At 37.5% G+C, this 20863-nt stretch overlaps 1 protein-coding gene across 6 annotated transcripts in view; it reads right to left on the bottom strand.

Annotated features, from left to right (window-relative positions):
* RXFP1 (relaxin family peptide receptor 1) overlaps positions 1-20863 on the bottom strand; it is a 139332-nt gene that overhangs the window by 51044 nt on the left and 67425 nt on the right. For all 6 annotated transcript variants that reach the window (XM_063705623.1, XM_031010522.3, XM_055384760.2 and 3 more), the window contains 2 exons: positions 8869-8967; positions 2928-3033 (listed from right to left, as the gene is read on the bottom strand). In XM_063705623.1, the coding sequence (XP_063561693.1) occupies positions 2928-3033; positions 8869-8911 (149 nt within the window). In that variant the 5' untranslated portion in view covers positions 8912-8967. The remainder of the gene's footprint in view (positions 1-2927; positions 3034-8868; positions 8968-20863) is intronic.

The raw sequence follows: 20863 nt of genomic DNA, 5'->3' as shown, positions 1-20863 counted from the left end.
TAACTGCACTTGAAGGAGGAGAGTTACTATAGAGGAAAGTGAGGCTCGTTGAAAGACCTCTAAGTAATGTTACTTAAAAAGTTGGGTTTTTATTAATAGTGTCTAGGATTTATAGGTTACTTCTTTCTAAATGACATAGAATATTTTGACAAATAACATTCTCTACATTTCACAATACCCTATTGGGATAGACAGAGGTAGATGCTGTTATTCTCATTGAATAGAACAACCCAAAATATAATATAACAAATCCTTATATTTTAAAATTTGACAGTCCAACTTTGATTGTTCACAGAGTCAAAGAGGGTGTGTGTTTGTGTGTGTGTGAGAGAGAAATGGCCTAGTTTAATCATTATTGTCAAAGCTAGCTCTAGTTTTTATAAAGAAAGTTCTTAGTATTAGATCATATAGGTCTAGTGATTAAATTCCAGGATCTTAAAGCCAAGTCTCAAATAGTCAAAATCAGTGTTTATCAAGCTAGAAAAAAGTAAAAATAATCATATCTATCTATGTTTGCCTGTTTTGTTCATTAGCGTTTATGCGAAATGTCTTAAAAAATCCCAACTTCAATAAACATTACTTGGAGTATTAGCTTCTTTGATACTTACATATGGTTCAGTCCTCTTCTGACATTTCCCTATAATAGCTCCAACTCAAAGTCTGGAAAGAACTGACTAATGAAATTTGATGTTTACTTTTTAATGTATTTGCTATAAAGCATAGAGTTCTTTTTCTGTATGGAACTGAACAGACTGGGACTAGGTATGAGTCTAAGCCAGTGTTCTGCAGAGAAAAGTATAAATGGACAACTGGAATCAAGTGGCTCAACCTAAAGCACAAGATAATGCTATTTTTTGAATAAAAAATAAAAAATACCGTAGACATAAACTCCTGAGGTTTATTCCTATATCTCCAAATGCCTGTTGGAGATTTCCACTGAGTGACCTGTTAATCTCACATTGGAAAAAACATCTAACATCAGAGTTCCCATCTTCCTCAGTTACTGCCACCAAGTCTCCTCATTCTCCGATCATACTGTTGCTTAGAAGGGAAACCTTGGAGTCATCTCTGACTCCTTCTTTCTTGCCTTCTTGCAGACAATCATTTACAAGGACCTGGTCCCAGTTTTTCTGTTTATACCAGGGGTTGAAAACTGGTAGGTCACAGTTTTCTGCCCACATCTCTTTATGTATGTATGTATGTGTATACTAGATCATGACAATTTTTAAAATTGAATGGGAATTAATTCAATGATTCAACCTTTGTGTGGGGCATGCCCTCTCTAGTTAGCCATTGCCTTATTCCCCTCCATTCCCCCAGCTTTCTCTCTCTGTTCTTTATTTTACAAATGTTGGTTGAATTGTTAAAGAATGGATTCAAATCTTACTCGTGGGAAAATGAAAAATGAAATTGGCTGCATCAGAATATCCTTTGATTTGGATTTCTAGTAATTTGATACAAGCAGTGGAGAAGGATTATGATTTTTTTCTCTGAAAATAGAATGAAATCATAAATTCTTTTTTTTTTGTTTGAGGCAGGGTCTCACTTTGTCATCCAGGCTGGAGTGCAGTGGCTTGATCATAGCTCACTGCAGCCTTGACCTCCCAGGCTCAAGTGATCCCCTTGCCTCAGCCTCCAAGTAGCTGAGACTACAGGTGTGGGCCATCACACCTGGCTAATTTTTATTTTTTTTTGTAGTGATGCGCTCTCTCTGTGTTGCCCAGACTATTCATAAATTCTTATACTCAGAATTTCCAGTTAGAATTTAAATCAGAGAAGTGCTCCATAGGACCTCAGGTTCTTTTGGGGGATTATTACTTTTTTCTAGCAGGACTAATTGCTATGAGAAAGAGCCATGGTAAGGCAAGAAGAGGATAGAATGCTGAAGAGCTCTTCTTTTCCTTAGTTCAAGTGGAAATGTTCCCTCTTTTGGAAAACTCTGCTGATATTTTCAGTTCATATTCCCTGGCCACCACAAATTGGGTAAACTTCTCAGATCTGTGAATTCAATGGAACCACTATGCACAGGAACTCTGAGTTGTAGCTCTTACCTCATATATCAAGTATTTCAATTGCTGTATTCTGTGGTTTGGTTTGAAAACGGTAACACTTGTCAATATGCATAAACTCAAGAATTACTCTTATTTTGTCCTCATATACCCAAAAGTGAGAGCCACAAGGCACTAAGGTATCTAAATGAAAAAAGAAACTCAGCAAAAATATTGGATTAAAATAGCTGTCCTCCACTAATTTCTTTTAAAAAAATTTCAGTCAAATGTATATGTTTGTGTTGCTGAAGTTCGTTGAATTCAAATTAGTACTGGAAACTAACATTACAGGTACTAGAAATCAACAAACCACTTATGGTGATAATTTTTTTACATATGTAAGTTTGAATTCCTTAAGAAAACAACAACATTAACATCTATGACTCAAAATGTGATTCAGAACAGATTTTAAATATGACATTTTGGGGGGAATATCTTATCCAATTTACCTTATTTTCTTTTTTAACTTACACATCAGATTATATTAAAATTTGGGTCCAATAAATTCTAAAAGAGTTCTTTCAATAAATGTCAAGTGAAAATTCTATGTAATACGAAAGCTCTATGTAATAGTTTAATTAGAAGCCATTTTTTCTTTAGTAGCACATGCAATTGATGACTTTTTTTGTTTAGATAAAATATGGTGACACTCCATACCTTGCAGGATTATTATGAGGGGTTAATATAAAGAATAATTTAAGGTGGGGTCTAGCATTTAATAAATGCAAAATAAATATCAGTAATTATTATACCTGACCCAGGAAAAATGACATCATCTTTGAATAAAAATATATTATTAATAATCACATGGTCTTAATTGTAATACAATTTTACAGGTGCTACCCGGCTGTCAGGATGAAGTAATTCTTTTCTACTTACATTGCAGTCACATTTGAAGAAACCGATGGAACAGCTCGTAAATTGGTTTCATCACAGTCAAGCTCCAGACCTTGGCAAAGACATTGCACTGGCACAGAACCGACCACTGAATCAAGGGGAAGTGGTAAGGCATGATGACAGTGAGGGACCAGGAAGAGGAGCGTAATGAAAAGAAAGAAATGAAAAGCTATGAGAAAATCATTTAGTACAAAAGCATATCATGTGCTACGTAGGCAATTTAGGCAATGCTTTAAATTAAGGCTCCAAAGTTTGCTTTTAATTTAACCTTAAAATGATGGTAGAGCATTAACATTTGGAAACACACACTAGCTCATGTATTTTTTTAAAAAATAGCAGACTGTTCTCCATTCATTGCAAAATGAATGAAATAATCTGCTCTTATTTCATTCATTTTGCAATGAATGGAGAACAGTCTGCTAAGGATTGACATGATAATGTGTGATGAGGCTTAATGTTCATACTACAACTGCCACTTAAAAATAAAGTATTTATTTAGCATAATCAAAACCTTTAAAGGAGGAATAAATCACTTTTAACTAGCAAGAACGAGGAGAACTAAAGGCAAATGATAGTGTCTATAGTTTTTTTTTTAATGAGAAGTTCTTCAAATAATTTTTTAAAAAATCTTTTGGCTTAAATAGGGGTAAAGGATGAATAAAAATTTATTTATGGGAGTGAATGTTTTTTCTGCATAGGATTCTATTTTCACTGGTGTTTGGTGTTGGAAAGAGAGGGAGAATGAGGTGTATGACCTTGGCCATCTTGTGGGGCTGTAGCGATAGTGTTAGGATGTGAGTCAATACATCTAAAGTCTATTAGAGATTTGCAATGATGTATTCATATAGCTAAACAGAATAATGAGATTATTATTTAGGATAATAAATATAGTTTGATTCCTGCTCTGGTGGGGAATGGCGAATTCCTGAGAGCAATAAGAAACGTTTTCCCCCCATATTGACTTCTGGAGCCCTAACCTATACAGCAGGGGTTACAGACTCCAGTGTCTCCAGCGGTCAGGCAACGTCACTGTAGACTGTGTCCAGATGTCCAAGTGCAACAGCTTCTCTCATCTGTTGCCATATTAGAATAGGAACATGTGTAGCTACATCTACCAACTTCCTCAAAGAAGCCAGAAATACAATGTTTTATATATAACTATCTATTTAAAAACTGATATTAGCTAACTGAAAACATTTAAAAATATTATTGGACAAACAAAACCGTCTATGAGAGTTTTCTGCTTGTAGGCTTCCAGTTTCTGACCTTTATGGTGAAACTTGCAGAGAGCAAGCGTCTCAGTGGCTAAGCAGAGACCTCTGTGAATGACTGTTCATGAGGAGCTTTTTGGCTCAGATATGGGGTGACATGTGTTCTTCCTCTCCTCCCAAATATCTCCAGAGACTTCTTCACAGGGTTACAAGAGATCAGGACCATAACCTAGATTTAGTGTTTAATATAAACAGAGTATCTGCCAAGAACTTTACAACAGTTTTACAGTTGCAAGTACCCACTTTGGTTGTGGATGTCTGAAAACTGATGCTGTCTCTTTAAGTTACAATCATATCTCATATGTGAGTCTGTGTGTATGCTGTGGGGATGGGATGGAAAAGGTTGGGAAGGAAGATGAAGGTCCTGAGAATGAAGTAGGAAGGGCAGAAACGGAGGGCAGTGAAATTAGCGTTAATTGCAGTGTGTTTTTTTCATATACAGAGACTAAATTAAGATAATTCATATATGTTGATTACAGGGTTATCTGCAATAGGGAAAAATGAAAAAACAACACATAAATATCCAACAGCCAAGGAATGATTAAGGAAATTATGTCACTTACAAAATATACTATTACATGGAATATTTTAAAAGATGTTATAGTAATATGGATACCTGATTATGCCGAAATGCTAATTGAAAATTGGATAAAAATGGTTTGTATAGGAAATTTCAACTATGTTAAAATAAAAAAAGATGAGTAATGCAGTAGCAAGTTAATGCTGGTAGCTTCTGAATGGTCAAATTATAGTTGAGTAAGTAATTCTTTCCAAATCTCTGTACTTTTCAAATCCTTTAAACTTAAATTTTGTTAATTTATTGGCTCATGATAGATATTATATTTTCCATTATATTGCCCTTGAGAGATGACTTTAATAATGTGAATTCCTCACATTATTCCAGTAAAAAATGACTATAAGCTTTGCTCAGTTTAATTTCCAATAAATCCCTATAATAATCTGCTTTAAATAAGGTGGGACACTAGGAACCTTAACTTAAATTTTAACCCCAAGTTTTACACTACACTTGCCATTCTATTTTTACACTGTTTTCAAGTTTGAAAAGTATATTTAGTTATTAGCTGCACTCCCCCCAACAAATTGTCTTTAACTCTCAATGATATATTTGTTTTTGTTAAGTACTGATGAAAAAAATTACTTCTTTTTTTTAATACAGCATTTATTACATAGCCTCATTCCTTTTATGTAATTATACTTGTGACAAATGTCTTCCAGGGTGCAGGATCAGGCAAAAATATCTTTCTCTTGCTGACTTATCTGGTTTTTCCCCATTTGTTTGTTTTGCTTTACAAACTATGAAAGTTATGTAACCCATTATTTTCTCTCTTGGACTTAACAGCTATGAAATTCATAACTAGGCTTCAGATGAAGTCACTGAACTTTTCTCAGGAAGGATTTTCTTAATTTTTCTTTGTCATTCGCTTTCCACTCACCACTGAACTTTTGTCTTTTATATCATGTTAATGGTTTAAGGCTTTTAGTAGCTGTATTTTAATTGTAAGTTGCTGAAAATCCTTTTGGGAATAAGGTGAGGTATTAAAAGATTCAATTAAAATTTAAGAAATAGACCAGGCGCAGTGGCTCATGCCTGTAATCCCAGCACTTCGGGAGGCTGAGGCGGGTGGATCACCTGAGGTTGGGAGTTCAAGACCAGCCTGACCAACGTGGAGAAATCTCGTTTCTACTAAAAATACATAATTAGCCAGGCGTAGTGGCACATGTCTGTAATCCCTACTCGGGAGGCTGAGGCAGAAGAATCACTTGAACCTGGGAGGCAGAGGTTGCAGTGAGCCAAGATTGCGCCATTGCACTCCAGTCTGGGCAACAAGAGTGAAACTCCATCTCAAAAAAAAAAAAAAAATTAAGAAATAAAAAGAAAACAATATATGATAAAAGAAAAAAACTGTTTTGAGACAACATGGCTTAATTCATTATTTTAAACATTATATTATCAGTTAAATTATATCTATTAACTTTTTCCTTTCCCAAAAACTTTTAGCTGTTTTTTTTTTTCTGCCTCTGAGAGAGGGTTTTGTTCTGTTGCCTAGGCTGGAGCACAGTGGCTCAATCACAGCTCACTGCAGCTTCAATCTCCTGGGCTCCTGAGTAGCACAGCTAAGTTTTAATTTTTTTTTTTTTTTTGGAGAGATTGGGGTCTCACTATGTTGCCCAGGCTGTTCTTGAACTCCTGGTCTCAAGTGAGATCTTCCTACCTCAGCCTCGCAAAGTGCTGGGATTATAAGTGTGAGCCACTGTGCCCAGCCAATTTTTAGCTTTTTAATGGACAAATTATTTGGTCTCCCTCTAAATAATGGCATGATGCTGAGACAGATTGCTGAGTACCCTGTGAATCTCACAAGAGTGACGTCTATCCCCTTAAACTGGAGATTGTTAGTAGTATTTGATTAACCTCATTTGAGTAGTGAAGATAAAAAATATTAAAAATTTAAAAAGCTAGACTTTACAATTTATGGTAGAACATAAAGAAAAAATATAGCGAAGGATTTCTTCCTCTATGCCTTGCTTTTTTAAAAATAATTTTTGCAAGAGAAAAAACTTTATATTTGCAACAGATAGGCAATCCTTACATTTTAATATTTCATATTTTGTTGATCTACTAATTCATAACACTAGTATTTAATATGTGGCCATTACCTATTCATCTTAAACGGTTTTACGAAAAGGATATGACCAGGAAGGCACTATATAGGAAAAAAAGAACAGAGGAGGAGCTGGCATTGCCAGGTGATATGAAGAAACTAAATATATGATATAAAATTTGTCTAAAATAAACTCTTAGTCACCTCTCCACCATTTTGTAGTGAATAGCCATTGACTGCTCATTCATGACTGTTTTCCATTCAAAGCTGCCCAGATAATGCTTTGGGAAGGTGGGAGTGATATAAGTTGTACAAAACGGAGAGAATAGAAAACGTGACGATGAGTAAGAGAATTGAATAATTAGCATTTACTAGGACTAGCAAAAGGTAAACTGTGGCTCTATGTATAAACATGTATTTTCTAGAACTCATAGTGTAAAATTTTACTCTTTTAAATAATTGAACTCTACAATAGTTAAATCATTGCCTACATAATACATTGTGCTTATATCTACGACTAAAGACATAACTGAGGATAATGCAACCTTAGAAAAATAATGTTATAAAATAACCACCTAAGCATTTGTTATTAAAATGTAGTTATTATTATATAACATTTACATAAATAAAGCCTCAATTATTCAGACATATTGTTAATCTGGCATGCTTCAGAATCAAAAAAGGATAAAAATAAACCATGAATTTAAAACCCAGCAAAGAATTCTGTGAATGTTTTTATTGTTAGCTAAAAAACTAAAAGTTTTAGCTATAAGAAAAATTATTATAAAAAAATACATGTTTAAAATATACTAATTCAACTGGGCTTAAACAATTCAACTGGGTTTTACTGTAACCATAATTAACCCATTAAATATGTACGTTTCTGGGCAGATACAAAGATGAAAAATAAAACAAAACATCCTATCTATAGCCTCCTATATAGACTTCAACAATAATTTATTGAGTGCTCACTATGTGCAAAGCACTATTTATTTTAGGCACTAGAAGAGCAGCAAAAAAAAAAAAAAAGTCAAACAAAGTACCTATTGTCATAGTCATTGTCATAGTGCTTAGGATCTGATGAGATAATTCATACACCACCACAACCAGCACCACTACCACCAGCAATTATGATAGTGCCACCCCAGAAAATAACACAGAGTAAGCTGATAGAGTAATGAGGGTAGGGTTGAGGACGTGGCTGTTTTATACAGTGTTATCGGTGCAGTCTTCTTTGATGTGAACAGGGCTCTGAATAAGGTGAGGGTCACCAACTAAGCAGATACATGGGAGAAAGTTTCTGAAAGAACAGTCTGTATAGAGGCTGTGATATGGAACCATGTCTGGAATGTCAGAGGAATAGCAAATATGCCTTGCTTTTAAACCAAGGTTTTGAAAAGCTAGGGTCAAAATGACAGCTCCAAGGTACAGATTTACATTTGCATAATTTATTCAAACAGACAAAATTTATTTAAGAGGAGTTATTTTCATATATCTTTCTGATCTAAAATATTATAGTTAATCCTCAGGTTTATACCTTCCATACCCCTCCAGTGTTTTTGTAAGTTTTCAGTGTATGACTGAACATAGTGGGTTATAATGAATAAGGGTTTTGCAGCTCAGAAGAATTTTTTCTAGCAAACATTAAAATCCAAACAGCTTTTCTGCCCTCTCTACTTTCTCTGTTTTCTTTACATCACACTTTATAGTGATTGTGAAAAGAGAAGTCATATAAAATAACATCCTTGACTGACATTGATTTTGTTCATAACAATATCTGACACCATTTATTACTTCTACACTTAAGATCCCTGAGTCTTTTTTGAAATAAATTTTCCTAGTTAAAGTTGTATATTTAATAGAGTTTTCAATTAGAAAACTATAATTGACCTCTTATGAATTTTTAAGTTTCTTTAATTAAAACTGATTTCCAGATTGAGATGCAATCTTTTTTTTAAATGTTGAATCAAACTTTTAAAAATGGTGTCTTATGAACTCATGGAAAAGAAAATAACTGCTCCGATTACTTACAACATTCAGGTGTTTCTGCCTCAAAAGGATATTGGGAAGTCATTTTGTAGTAACTGGCAAAATATTTGTCAAATTGCAGAGACCATCCATTGTTGTCTCCTAAAATAAAAATCAGAGAACAAAAAAGTTCAAGGAACATAAATATTCTGGTATATTGTGGGGAGATAGATCCTCTCTTTAAAACAGTCCAGTGGTTCTCCAAATGTAGCGAGATAAACGTTATCTGGAAACTTGCTATAAATGTGAATTTATGGACCCCCACCTGGAGGTTCTCATTTCATAGTCTGAGATGGGCTCCCTAGTCACCATTTTAATTTAATTATTTCGATTAAAAACATTTTGGGGGAGTAAATTATGAGAAAACCATTCTCCAGTTTTTTTTGTTTGTTTTTGTGTTTTTTTTTTTTTTTTGAGACAGAGTCTCGCCTGGTTGCCCAGGTGGAGTGCTGTGGCACGATCTCAGCTCACTGCAACCTCCACCTCCCTTGTTCAAGTGATTCTCCTGCCTCAGCCTCCCGAGTAGCTGGGACTACGGGAACTTGACACCACATCTGGTTAATTTTTTTTTTTTTTTTTAGTAGAGATGGGGTTTCACTATGTTGGCCAGGCTGGTCTCTAACTCCTGGCCTCAGATCTGCCTGCCTTGGCCCCCCAAAGTGTTGGGATTACAGGCGTGCACCACCATGTCCTGACTATTCTCTGTTTTTAACAAGCACTATAGGTGTTCCTGAAGTAAGTAATATTTTGACGTTTTAAGAAGCAGTATTTTAGACATATCCAAATATGGCACACTGGTCTTAGTATTTTACAATAATTATGTTTCCCTACATCTTCTTCAGTCTCTAAAACTGATATTGGAGATGTATAAACATGGCTAGACAGCCATGATGATTAACTTTTTTTATGTTATTTTATTTATTTATTTTTGAGATGGAGTTTTGCTCCTGTAGCCCAGGCTGGAGGGCAATGGCACTGTCTTGGCTCACTGCAACCTCTGTGTCCCAGGCTCAAGTGATTCTCCTGCCTCAGCCTCCCGAGTAGCTAGGATTCCAGGCACCCGCCACCACACCTAGCAAATTTTTGTATTTCTAGTAGAGACGGGGTTTCACCATGTTGGCCAGGCTGGTCTGGAACTCCTGACCTCAGGTGATCCATCAGCCTCGGCCCCCCAGAGTGCTGGGATTACAGGCGTAAGCCACCATGCCTGGCCGATTAACTTTTAAGAAAGAAAGAAAACATGACTGGCATGATCTCATTTCTTTTCTCTTTTTCTTTTTTGAAAGGCATCATGGTATCTAAAGTGATTATTCTCTGAGTGCTTATATATATATTTCTATATTTTCTTATTTCTATTTTAAACCCCTATGTCACTTTTAAAAAAATAGAAGATTTTATTTGTGGGATAAAAGGAAGACAACTTTTCTCACAAAATTCCTAATGATCTTTTAGTTACTTTGAAACATAAGAGACAGTGCAGTCAAGCATGTGATAGAGTGGACTAGTCAACAGGGATGAAGAAGCAGTTTCTCTGGGGATCTCTGCACATGGTACAAGCCTTCATTCTCTTGGTAGGGGTTTGTATGTGATCTTCTCTAGACCTTCTAAATTTTTTCCTGAATGCTACCAGGACTCGCTAAGGATGCCCAAACATATGAACAGAGAGTGAAGTTATAAAAGTTTGTCCTATTTCCGTAAGTTAGTATTAAGTGTAGCACTGATTTCTTTTAAAATTTTTAAAATTAAAAAAGTTTTTTGAGACAGCGTCTTGCTCTGTCACCGAGGCTGGAATGCAGTGGTGCAATCTCAGCTCACTGCAACCTCTCCCTCTTGGGCTCAAGTGATCCTCCTCCCTCAGGCTCCTGAGTAGCTGGGATTATAGGGGTGCACCACCACGACTAATTTTTTTTTTTTTTTTTTTTTTTGTAGAGATGGGGTTTTGCTATGTTGCCCAGGCTGGTCTTGAACTTCTCGGGTGAGGTGATCCACCTACTTTGGCCTCGAAAAGTGCTGGGATCATTAGGCGTGAGCCACTGCAGACTTCTGTATGGGACTCTAGAAGGCCATCAGTAACTTCGTGGACAAGGGACAGTGCCCCAGAAACCAGCAAATACCAGCCCCTGAACACCCAGGAACAAGTTCAAGGTGCCTGCCCAACTCTTAACACATGCATCAGTTGATATGTTAGGCAGAGAAACAGGAGTAGGAGAAGGAGATTTGAAAGAGTCGGCATATATAGCCAAATAGAGACTAAAACTTCCTGAGACTGTGGTGGCTTTTGTGAATGTTTGCTCCTCTTTTATTCTACCCCCACTTTAGAATGCTTTCGTATTCTTCAGAAGTTGGTAACTTAAATATATGTTTTCCAGACCCTAAGTAGCCAGGATTCTTGTTATAGATAAGCTTCTACCAATTGGATGCACTCTTGTGAGACCTGAGGTTTATACACACCAGCCTCATGGATATCTAGTGGCAGTTAGGGCAGTTACTGCAGCCAGCCTCAGGGTCCCAGTTTCATGGATGTAGAGATGATTAGCAGTAGCAGTTGTGACAGAAGCAAATGCTTCTTGATCTTGGGCTTGCAACTATACAGTGGTGTATTCCCTACCTCTGACTCCTTCTGCAGCCTTTAAAATGATTCTACAAACACATTTTTCCTGTATAAAATATATTTTTTTCTTAAGCTTCTCTTTCCCAAAAATATCTAGAGTGGTTTCTGTTTCCTCCTTCCAGAAGGGGTTACAGATAACAGACTCTCAGACATCTCAAGGATGGAAACATCGGATGGGTTATCTATTCCGATTCTTCTTACAGATAACGGCAATCATGTTATTATTAGAACATGGGACTCTCATAATTAATGGTACACAGTGACAAAAAGAAGTCACTTAAATTATTGCTATGGCTTCCTGGAATGATGTGTCTGTTAGAAGGCTAGACTCTGGCAAAGTTCTTGCTATGATAAATCATTAGAATGAGAATGAGAAATTTCAAGGGTTGTGAAGTGGGATTGCTAAAGAAATAGCTCTGGAGAGATTAAAGAAAGGAAACAGCTGGGCACGGTGGCTCATGCTTGGAATCCCCGCACTTTGGGAGGCCGAAGCAGGCAGATCACTTGAGGTCAGGATTTTGAGACTAGTCTGGCCAAGGTGGAGAAACCCCCATTAGAAATACAAAAATTAGCCAGCCATGGTGATACATGCCTGTAGTCCCAGCTACTCGGGAGGCTGAGGTGTGAGAATCGCTTGAACTTGGGGGGCAGAGGTTGCAGTGAGCCGAGATTGCACACTGCACTCCAGCCTGGGTGATAGAACTACCCTCAGATAATCTTTTATTTCTTGTGGCCTTAGCTTAGGACTGATGTATCCCTACATTATATAGAATCTGATCCTATGGGTTGTTAAGTTACAGTATAAGTTGAATTCATATTTTGTCATATCATTAAAATTTTTTTTTTTGAGACAGGGTCTCACTCTGTTGCCTAGGTTAGAGTGCAGTGGTGTGATCATAGCTCACTGCAGCCCCAAACTCCTGGGCTCAAGGGATCCTCCCACCTCAGCCTCCTGAGTAGCTGGGACTATAGATGCATACCACTATGCCCAGCTAATTTTTTATTTTTGTAGAGATGGGGGTCTCTCTGTGTTGCTAAGGCTGGTCTGAAACTCCTGGCCTCAAGTGATCCTCCCACCTTGGCCTCCTAAAGTGCTGAGATTATAGGTGTGGGCCACTGTGCTCCGTCTGTCATATCTTTTAAGTGAACATTAGAACACTGATTGGCAAGACAGACCTTGTGAATTGCACTGGGACATTTGTGTGTGTTCAGTTGAATATGACCACTCTAAATCCCCTTCCCACAAAACCTCCCTTGCAAGCAAAAGCAGCTCCCCTTTCCTGTCTGATGAGGTTAGTTGTAGTTTGTTTGAAGACACATGAGTTACTTTACTTGAGGTAAATAAGTTGCCAACCCTCCTCAGGCCCTTTCATTACCAGGATTCTTTGCTTCTCAACCTATTATAACTGGAGCCAGAGCCCAGCATGCTGCAGAACACAAATTGGACTTAGAGAAGACTGACATACCAAAAGATTTTGCTATTTTATATAAGCAAAAACCCAAGGAATTTGCATGAGAATGGTTTCTGCAAGCGTTAGACCAGGAAGTAGAAATATAGCTTCAGGTTAGGCAAAGCTAATCGATCTGGGTATCTGATATGGTTTGGCTGTGTCCCCCCACTCAAATGTCACCTTGAATTGTAATAATACCCACTTGTTAAGGGTGGGACCAGGTGGAGATAATTGAATCATGGGGGCGTGTTCCCCCATGCTGTTCTGCTAGTGAGTGAGTTTTCATGAGATCTGATGGTTTTATAAGGGGCTTCTCCCTTTGTTTGGCACTCATTCTCTCTCCTGCTGCTCTGTGAAGAGGTGCCTTTGGTCATGATTGTAAGTTTCCTGAGTCCTCCCAAGCCATGTGGAATTGTGAGTCAATTAAACCTCTTTTCTTTATAAATCACTCAGTCTCGTGTATTTCTTCATAGCAGCGTGAGAACGGACTAATACAGTGACCTCCTGGAGTTTCTGGATTCCATGTGTTAGCTCAAGCAGTAGTTTTGCTAGATTGTTGACTGAAATCTGAACCCAATGCTGGCCTAGGCGAAAAGCAATTGAGGAGTAAATGCATACAAATGTTGAGTCACCAATGGAACAGATCATGAGGAACAGCCATTGTATTGTACAACTGCAAGGAACCTGTTGTGGAATATGCTGTAGATGGACCCAGCTTCATTGGTGTTTTCCTGTGCAGCAGAGACTGAAAAACTTCAGACAACATTTCACACCTCCTGCAGAGCCAGGATTTGGGATCCACTCACATGTATCTTGGTTAGAAGAGAGGTATAAGGTCATTTGTTTGCTGCTCTGTCTAAAACAGAGACATAGGAGCAATTGTGGAAGGGGATTTCAGGTACTACCAGCCTTGTGGGTGTCGAGAGAGGCAGCTGTGTTGGGGGCGGGAGCAGCAGCTGTCTCCGTTGTCAGTCGCAGCCATGATGGATCCAACAGCATGGATGTCAACTTTGTTTACACCCACTCTTCCAGCCCTTCTGAGAAGATTCTGCTTACCTAATTTCTGTCTAATATACCTAGAGTAGTTTCCGGTTTTTTCCATTTAACAATGACAGATGTGGGGAGGCTGACTGAATCATTGGATTAAAGTACGGCGGAACAATGATTAGACATTTAGTTAATTTGGGGAGCTCAAGTGGAATCTCATGAGGGTGAAAAAGCAGTGCATTTTTTCTGAACCCATAAATTTAGTGTAGTTTAATTTTGTGGTTGCCTAAAAAAAAGAGTCACGTGGGTTCTGGGGATGGGATCAGGAGCCTTACAAAATGTTCTGTTCTACTGGGCTCCGGAATCACCATATATTTCCTTGGCTGTCAGGTTTTGAGATTTTGGAAATTTATGGCATTGGATTGTCTTCCTTTCCTAGTTTTGCAGAGTTTTTTGACCTTTTGGCAAGTTTACTTTTGTAAACTTGTTTCATATCTTTAGATAAGGAGAATTCTTTGAGAGACTTTCATTCACCCCTTTTAACAGAAAAGCTGAATGTTAGCATTTAGCCCTGAAAGAAGTCATATTTAGCAAGTATCCATTATGTTGTGCTAGGTACTCCATTTTATCCTCATAACTCTATTTGGTCATTATCATCATCTCCACTTACAGATATATATAAGCAGAAACCCAGATAGAAAAAATTGATACTGCAGATAGAAAAATTGATACTGAAGAAGGTTAGGTGACCTGACTAAGAAACAGATTTATTAAAAATAACTAAACAATTAAAATAATAAATTATTATTGTATTTATTTTCTAGGCCAAAGAATTTATGTAATGTTTACATTCTATCTATAGAATTTCACCTTTTGTGGGACATCAGCTTTAAGTATTTAGCTATTATTATTTGTTGCTTATTTTTCTGTTGTCTGTTTCACTTCTGTTACTGAGGCTCTTACATCAGAATTGTGTGAATTATAAAAAAGTTTATTTAAATAACAACCAGAAGTTGTTATTAATTGGAATTTAAATTCACATTATTTTTCTTTATGAAATCAATGAAAGTATTGCAAATCAAGGTATTACTAAAACCAATTTACCAAAAACATAGTAGTGTTATGAGTGGTTGTATGTTTATCGATGTTACAAATAAAGCATGTAAGTAGGTAGGTCAGAGTATGTTGAGGCTTTGAGTATTCATATAAACAGTCTTCATGCATATCTGCAGAAGGTGAGTAAGAAGTGGGCTTGTGAAGGTTTGAAGGCTTCGACCTTGCAGCCTACCAGGGCCTTGCTTCACTCTGTGCACCACGTTCATGTTCCTGTTACTGCCACATCCACCTACCTCAGGATCAGTGATGGAAATTAGGTGAAGTGATAGCATCCCAGAACACGGGGCTGTTTTGTGGGTAATGTTTCACTGTTGCTAGGAAATTCATGAGAGGTGGCTGGGTGACTGCCATAGATGCTGATTTTCTTTCACTCGGCTTCTTTAGCAGATCCTGTATTTAACTGAGCTTTTACAAATAGACAATTTCAATTGGCTGAATTTTTTTTTTTTTACCATTAATAGATAATGCCATGCTTAAAACCATGGGCTATGTGCAATTTCCTAATCCTTTGTCCTCACCATTGTGTTCATTAAATAGCAACATCATCAAACAAACAAGCCTTTTAGTAATAAGCTTTTACTTTTCTTTCTGTCTTTCCAAAGTATTTTCCTCTTTCTACCCATTACTTCCTCCCACCAGAAGGCAGAAAGCAGAAATATAGAACATGGGAAATGTTGCCAAAATTGCAAAGTTGGGGAGTTAGCATTTTAAAGAAAACAGCTTTTGGTATATGTGTTTCTATATTTTAAATCCTGTGTCCTTCATATTTTAAGGATGAATAGGGCAGTGATCAAAATGGTTTTTCATACTTCAGTAATGATCCTGATAAAATTTATTCTCTGATTTATCTCGAGGCAGTCTAGGGTAGTGGAACAAGCACCGCACAGAAGAGAATATTGTGTTAGGGGATATGGTTTCCAGTATGTATGGGTAGTGTTGTAAAAATGGACCAATAAAACAAATATTTTAACTAAAAAAGAGCTTTTCAGCTAAAAATGATATAGTCATACTGTAAATAAAGTCTAAAAACATAGATTAAGAAAAATCTGATCTTGCATGCTGCATGAGCTTACTAAATATTTGTTGATTGAATGAATGAATGATTGGATTTCTGTCCTTAAAGACACTTCAGAGAAAGCTCAGTCTCTCTTATGCTAAAATAAAAACTGAGAGCTGGGGCATTTATCAAAAACACAAATTTACAGGCTTCTCCACTGGAGACTCTCATTTATTTGGTCAGCATGGAGTCTGGGAAATCTATATTTTTCATAAGTGGCCTAGGTTAGTCTTAAAGCAAGTTTTGGAAGAACTGCATTATGGGATTTGCCATAGTCAACTAGGGTCCTTCTCACATTGCATTGGAGGACAGCTAGAATTTAGTCACAGAAAAATCCTGTGACTCGGAGTGTATTGCTTTTAAGCAAAGTTGCTTGATGTCGACCATCAAGTAGTTTAAGACACTCAAATAAGATTAATGTGGGTGGTCCCCAACTTAAGGACATTTTGCTTATAACGGTCTTATTATACTTACTGTAATCTGCTTCATGCTATGCTTATTGATGTATATATTTTATCTCCTTATGAGAGTATAGTAGAAAATATTTTTTACCTATGTATTTTTGTATACCTCAGTGACTACTAAGGTACTTTTATCTTTTTTTTTCTTTTATCATCCAGCTCAAAATGTCATAAGGTACTTTTAATATCATTGAAATGTAGCTCTTACTAGTCCTCATAAAGTGTTTAAAGTACATAAAATGCATGAACATGATTTCATTTGTACCAAGTATTAGTTATAATTTAGTTTTATGGAAAAGTGGGTGAGGCATACCAATTTGAATTCTGGAGAAGGCATCTCTCTCCCCCCATGTTGTTAGATTCCCCTGGCATTGGCACTGGGGGATGAGGACAAAGGATGAGATTTGATTGGGGACAGGAAACTTCCAAGTTTCTTGGATGCATTAACTTGTCATAGTGCTTTATCAGGCTTTTCTGAAATAGTTTCTCAGGAGTATCCTTGAGAAGAGAGTTCTATGGTAACATATGTTTGGGAAATGCTGCATCCTCTATCCCCACTTGGAATTAATAATGCATGCTGGTATGATGAAACGAGAACTCAGGCAATAAAGAAATAGCTTTAATTTTGTTTAACTCTTTCTATATGACACCTATTAGTACATTTTGAAAAATGTTTGCTTTTGCATTTGCACAAGAAGACCATCTGTCTAGATCAGTGGTTTTCAAAAGTGTTTATCTGGGACCAGCAGCAGCATCACCTGGGAACTTGAAAGAAAAGCAAATTCTTGGGCCTTACTTCAGATGCACCGAATTAGAAACTCTGCAGCCTGAGAGCCCAGCAATCTATGTTTTAACGAGCCTTCCAAGTGATTAGATGTCTGCCAACGTTAAAAACTTCTGATTTAGACTAATCATTTTCTAGGTGTTATGAATTGGATAATAAAATTGTCTCCATTGGCATATGAATTATTTCAAAACTTAAACTGGTTTGATAGTCATCTGTGGTATTTGTTAAAAAATGCAGATTCCTGGGCTTTATTCCTACTTATTAGATTAGCATTTCTGGGGTGGGGGGTTAGGACTCAGCATCTTTCACAGCCCCCCAGGTGGCTCAGATGCAGGTAGTCCTCAGAAACATTCCTGTCGATTTGCAGGGTCACTCCTGGGCTCCCTTGATGTGTGGTTGAGGGACTTATGTCTCTGTCAGAGAAGAGGCCAGAACAGAGTGTGTGATGATGTCATGTTAAATGGTATGATCATTTATGAAAATGAAAGGCTAAATGTGATAGTTTAATAAGTATACATGCTTATTGATTAATAAATAAGTGGTTAATTTATAAGGCTTGGATTTATGCAAAGTAGAGCCTTTTTTTTTTTTTTTTGAGACAGAGTCTCACCCTGTTGCCCAGGCTGGAGTGCAGTGGCATGATCTTGGCTCACTGCAACCTCCACCTCCCAGGTTCAAGCAATTCTCCTGCCTCTGCCTCCTGAGTAGCTGGGATTACAGGGACGCACCACCATGCCTAGCTAATTTTTTGTATCTTTAGTAGAGACGGGGTTTCACCATGTTGGCCAGGCTGGTCTCGAACTCCTGACCTTGTGATCCACCCACCTCGGCCTCCCAAAGTGCTGGGATTACAGGCATGAGCCACCATGTCTGGCCCTAAAGTGGAGCATTTCTGATTCTCACATATTTACTCAACTTTCAGTACTCATTCTTCGAACACAGTGGAACATCTTTTGCTCATAAAGTAAAATGAGGTTATTACCCACAAGAGCAGACGTGCCCTAGGCCACCAGAGTAAACGTTGGAATGCAGGCTGGCCAGGCAGAGCAATTCATCAAACTGTGTGGAGTTTCTTTGAATTTAATGACAACAGCAGTTTGCGGGACAGAATACATATACCTCTTTCTGGGGTTTTAATGCCTTTTGGAGGCAACTGTTTATGGAAATCAAAGGATGTGACATTATCCTGGGCATCCTTTAAAGGAAATTGAGGCCACTAACAAATTACCTTTTGTGTGCCATATAGAAGGAAGTGTTCTGAGAGGAAAATCTTTGTGGTGGTAAGCCATACATAGTTTAAGTATCATAAAACACAGATAAACAAATTTGAGGTTAAAGCTAGGTCTGTATTTTCAGAAAAGCCTAGGGTTCAGCTACTTAGGTATTTGCAATGTTATTTTGAGAATAATAAATAGAAAACCAGAAAATTTTGAAAATACAATGCATGATCGTGCATTAATACACATATTTATGACTCACATCACTTTTCCTCCTGTGTTTTATTTACATTTTTAATTTTTATGGGTACATGGTCAGTCTATATGTTTATGGGGTATATAAGATATTTTGATACAGGCATGTGATGTGTATCCTTCTGTGTTTTTAACTTGAAAACAAGACAAACCACCAACTTTAGTGGAATATTCTAAAATGAGAACCGCTAACGTCTCCATCAAACCACCTGGCATTGCCATCATTCTGATAGCTGTATAGTAAGTTGTACTTTGGAAATAATGGAATAATTAATGTTCCAGAATTTTAAATGCAGGACCAATTGAAAATTTTAAAACTGCTTGACATACTTCAAACATTCTTGCAATCTGATTTGAAAATATGTATCATCACCATCACACCCATAAATAAGTACTGCTTATCTAATTCTCATGGATTAGTAAGTGCCAAGCCAGTGACAGGAAAAACACTTTGGGGCATTAACAAAGTTTTCCTTCTCTTAAATTCCTTGCACTTTCTGCTCCTTTTCCTATCCTAGGCAGCTAGAATTAACCACTTTCATTGCCTGAAAGGTATGAGACAGAAGTTTACAGATAATGAGGGAGTCAAATTTCTTGGTATTTGATTTTTAAATGCTTAAATTTGATCACTGACAATAGATATGGAAGACCAAAAAAGAGAAGAGCTGAGCTTTGCTGTTCCCAGACTTAACAAGAGACTTGTACCAGAGAGAGTGGAGGGGTCTTTCTTCCTTCCCTCCTCCTTGGGCTGAATCTAGGAGAAACCACACATTTCCCACATTGGTTTCTGGGCTCTGGGAGCAGGGGTAGCCTGGTGTCCTTTGCTAAGTAGAGGCCATATGTATGGCAGGACCCATAGAATTATTGCATACTCTGGCTTGACACAGGAATAGTAGAGGAGAAATGGCCATAAGGGCCTAGGCAGATGGACCTAAATATGAGCATGAAAATTCTCCTGGGCTCAGCCTAGCTCAGGTGTACTAAATGTTTCCTGTGAGCCCCAGAGTGCTGCAGATGTAGGCAGGAGAGGCACTGGATGTGAAAGGGCCTAAGACAGGCAGGAGATGACAGAGTGGTGACTTATGGCAGAGGACCAGATAGATTTATGCACATCTGAGGGGATGCTGCCATCATCAGCTGACAACAGGCCACCAGACCCCCCACACAATGTCCTGGCACCACAGAGACTGCTGAGCTCAACTGCAATGCCAGGTGAAGGGAAATGAATCAGACCTTTAACTGCCTTGGTTTAGACTTCTATCACTTGGAAGAATGGACACTTGTAGCAGAAATTACCTTTGGCCATAGAAAAATGAAGATTTACATTTCTCACTCACTTGAGAACTTGAATTGATTGTCATGTCTATTGCTATAGTTTGGCTGTTTGTTCCCACCCAACCCCATGTTGAAATGTAATCCCCAATGTGGTAGTATTAGGAGTATCGGGAGGTGGGTCCTAGTTTGGATCATGAATGTGGGTCACTCATGAATAGATTAATGCTGTCCCTTGAGGGTGAATGACTTCTCTTTCACTCTATTGGCTCAAAAGAGAGCTAGCTTAAAAAGAGCCTGGTACCTCCCCTCCTCTCTCTTGCTTCCTCTCTCGCTATGTAATCTTTGCACACACTGGCTCCCCTCTGCCTTCTGCCATGAGTGGAAGCAGCCTGAGCCCTCATCAGAAGCTGAGCAGATGCTGGTACCCTGCTTTTTGGAAAGTCTGCAGAACCATGAGCCAAATAAACCTCTTTTCTTCATAAATTACCCAGCCACAACTATTCCTTTATAACAATGCAAAACAGACATCCACGATGTGGATGAAATTGATGCAGTGCATCAATGTCTCCATCTTTAAAAGGAACAAAAACAGTCCCTTTCTCCTGGGTTGTCATGAGGATTAAATGAGGTAAAATGTATAAAGCACTCAAAATGGAAAGTGCTATAAAAATACTACTCATTATTCATACTATTATACTTGCAATTTTAAGTTTGGAAGTTCATCTAATCTCCTACATATTTTAAAAAGAAAGTTGAAAATAATTTACCTTTTTAAAACCAA

The sequence above is a fragment of the Gorilla gorilla genome, chromosome 3, assembly GCF_029281585.2.
Source record: "Gorilla gorilla gorilla isolate KB3781 chromosome 3, NHGRI_mGorGor1-v2.1_pri, whole genome shotgun sequence".
NCBI lineage: Eukaryota > Metazoa > Chordata > Mammalia > Primates > Hominidae > Gorilla > Gorilla gorilla.
The sequence above is the reverse complement of the archived record's forward strand: the minus strand, read 5'-3'. Positions and strand labels throughout refer to the sequence as shown.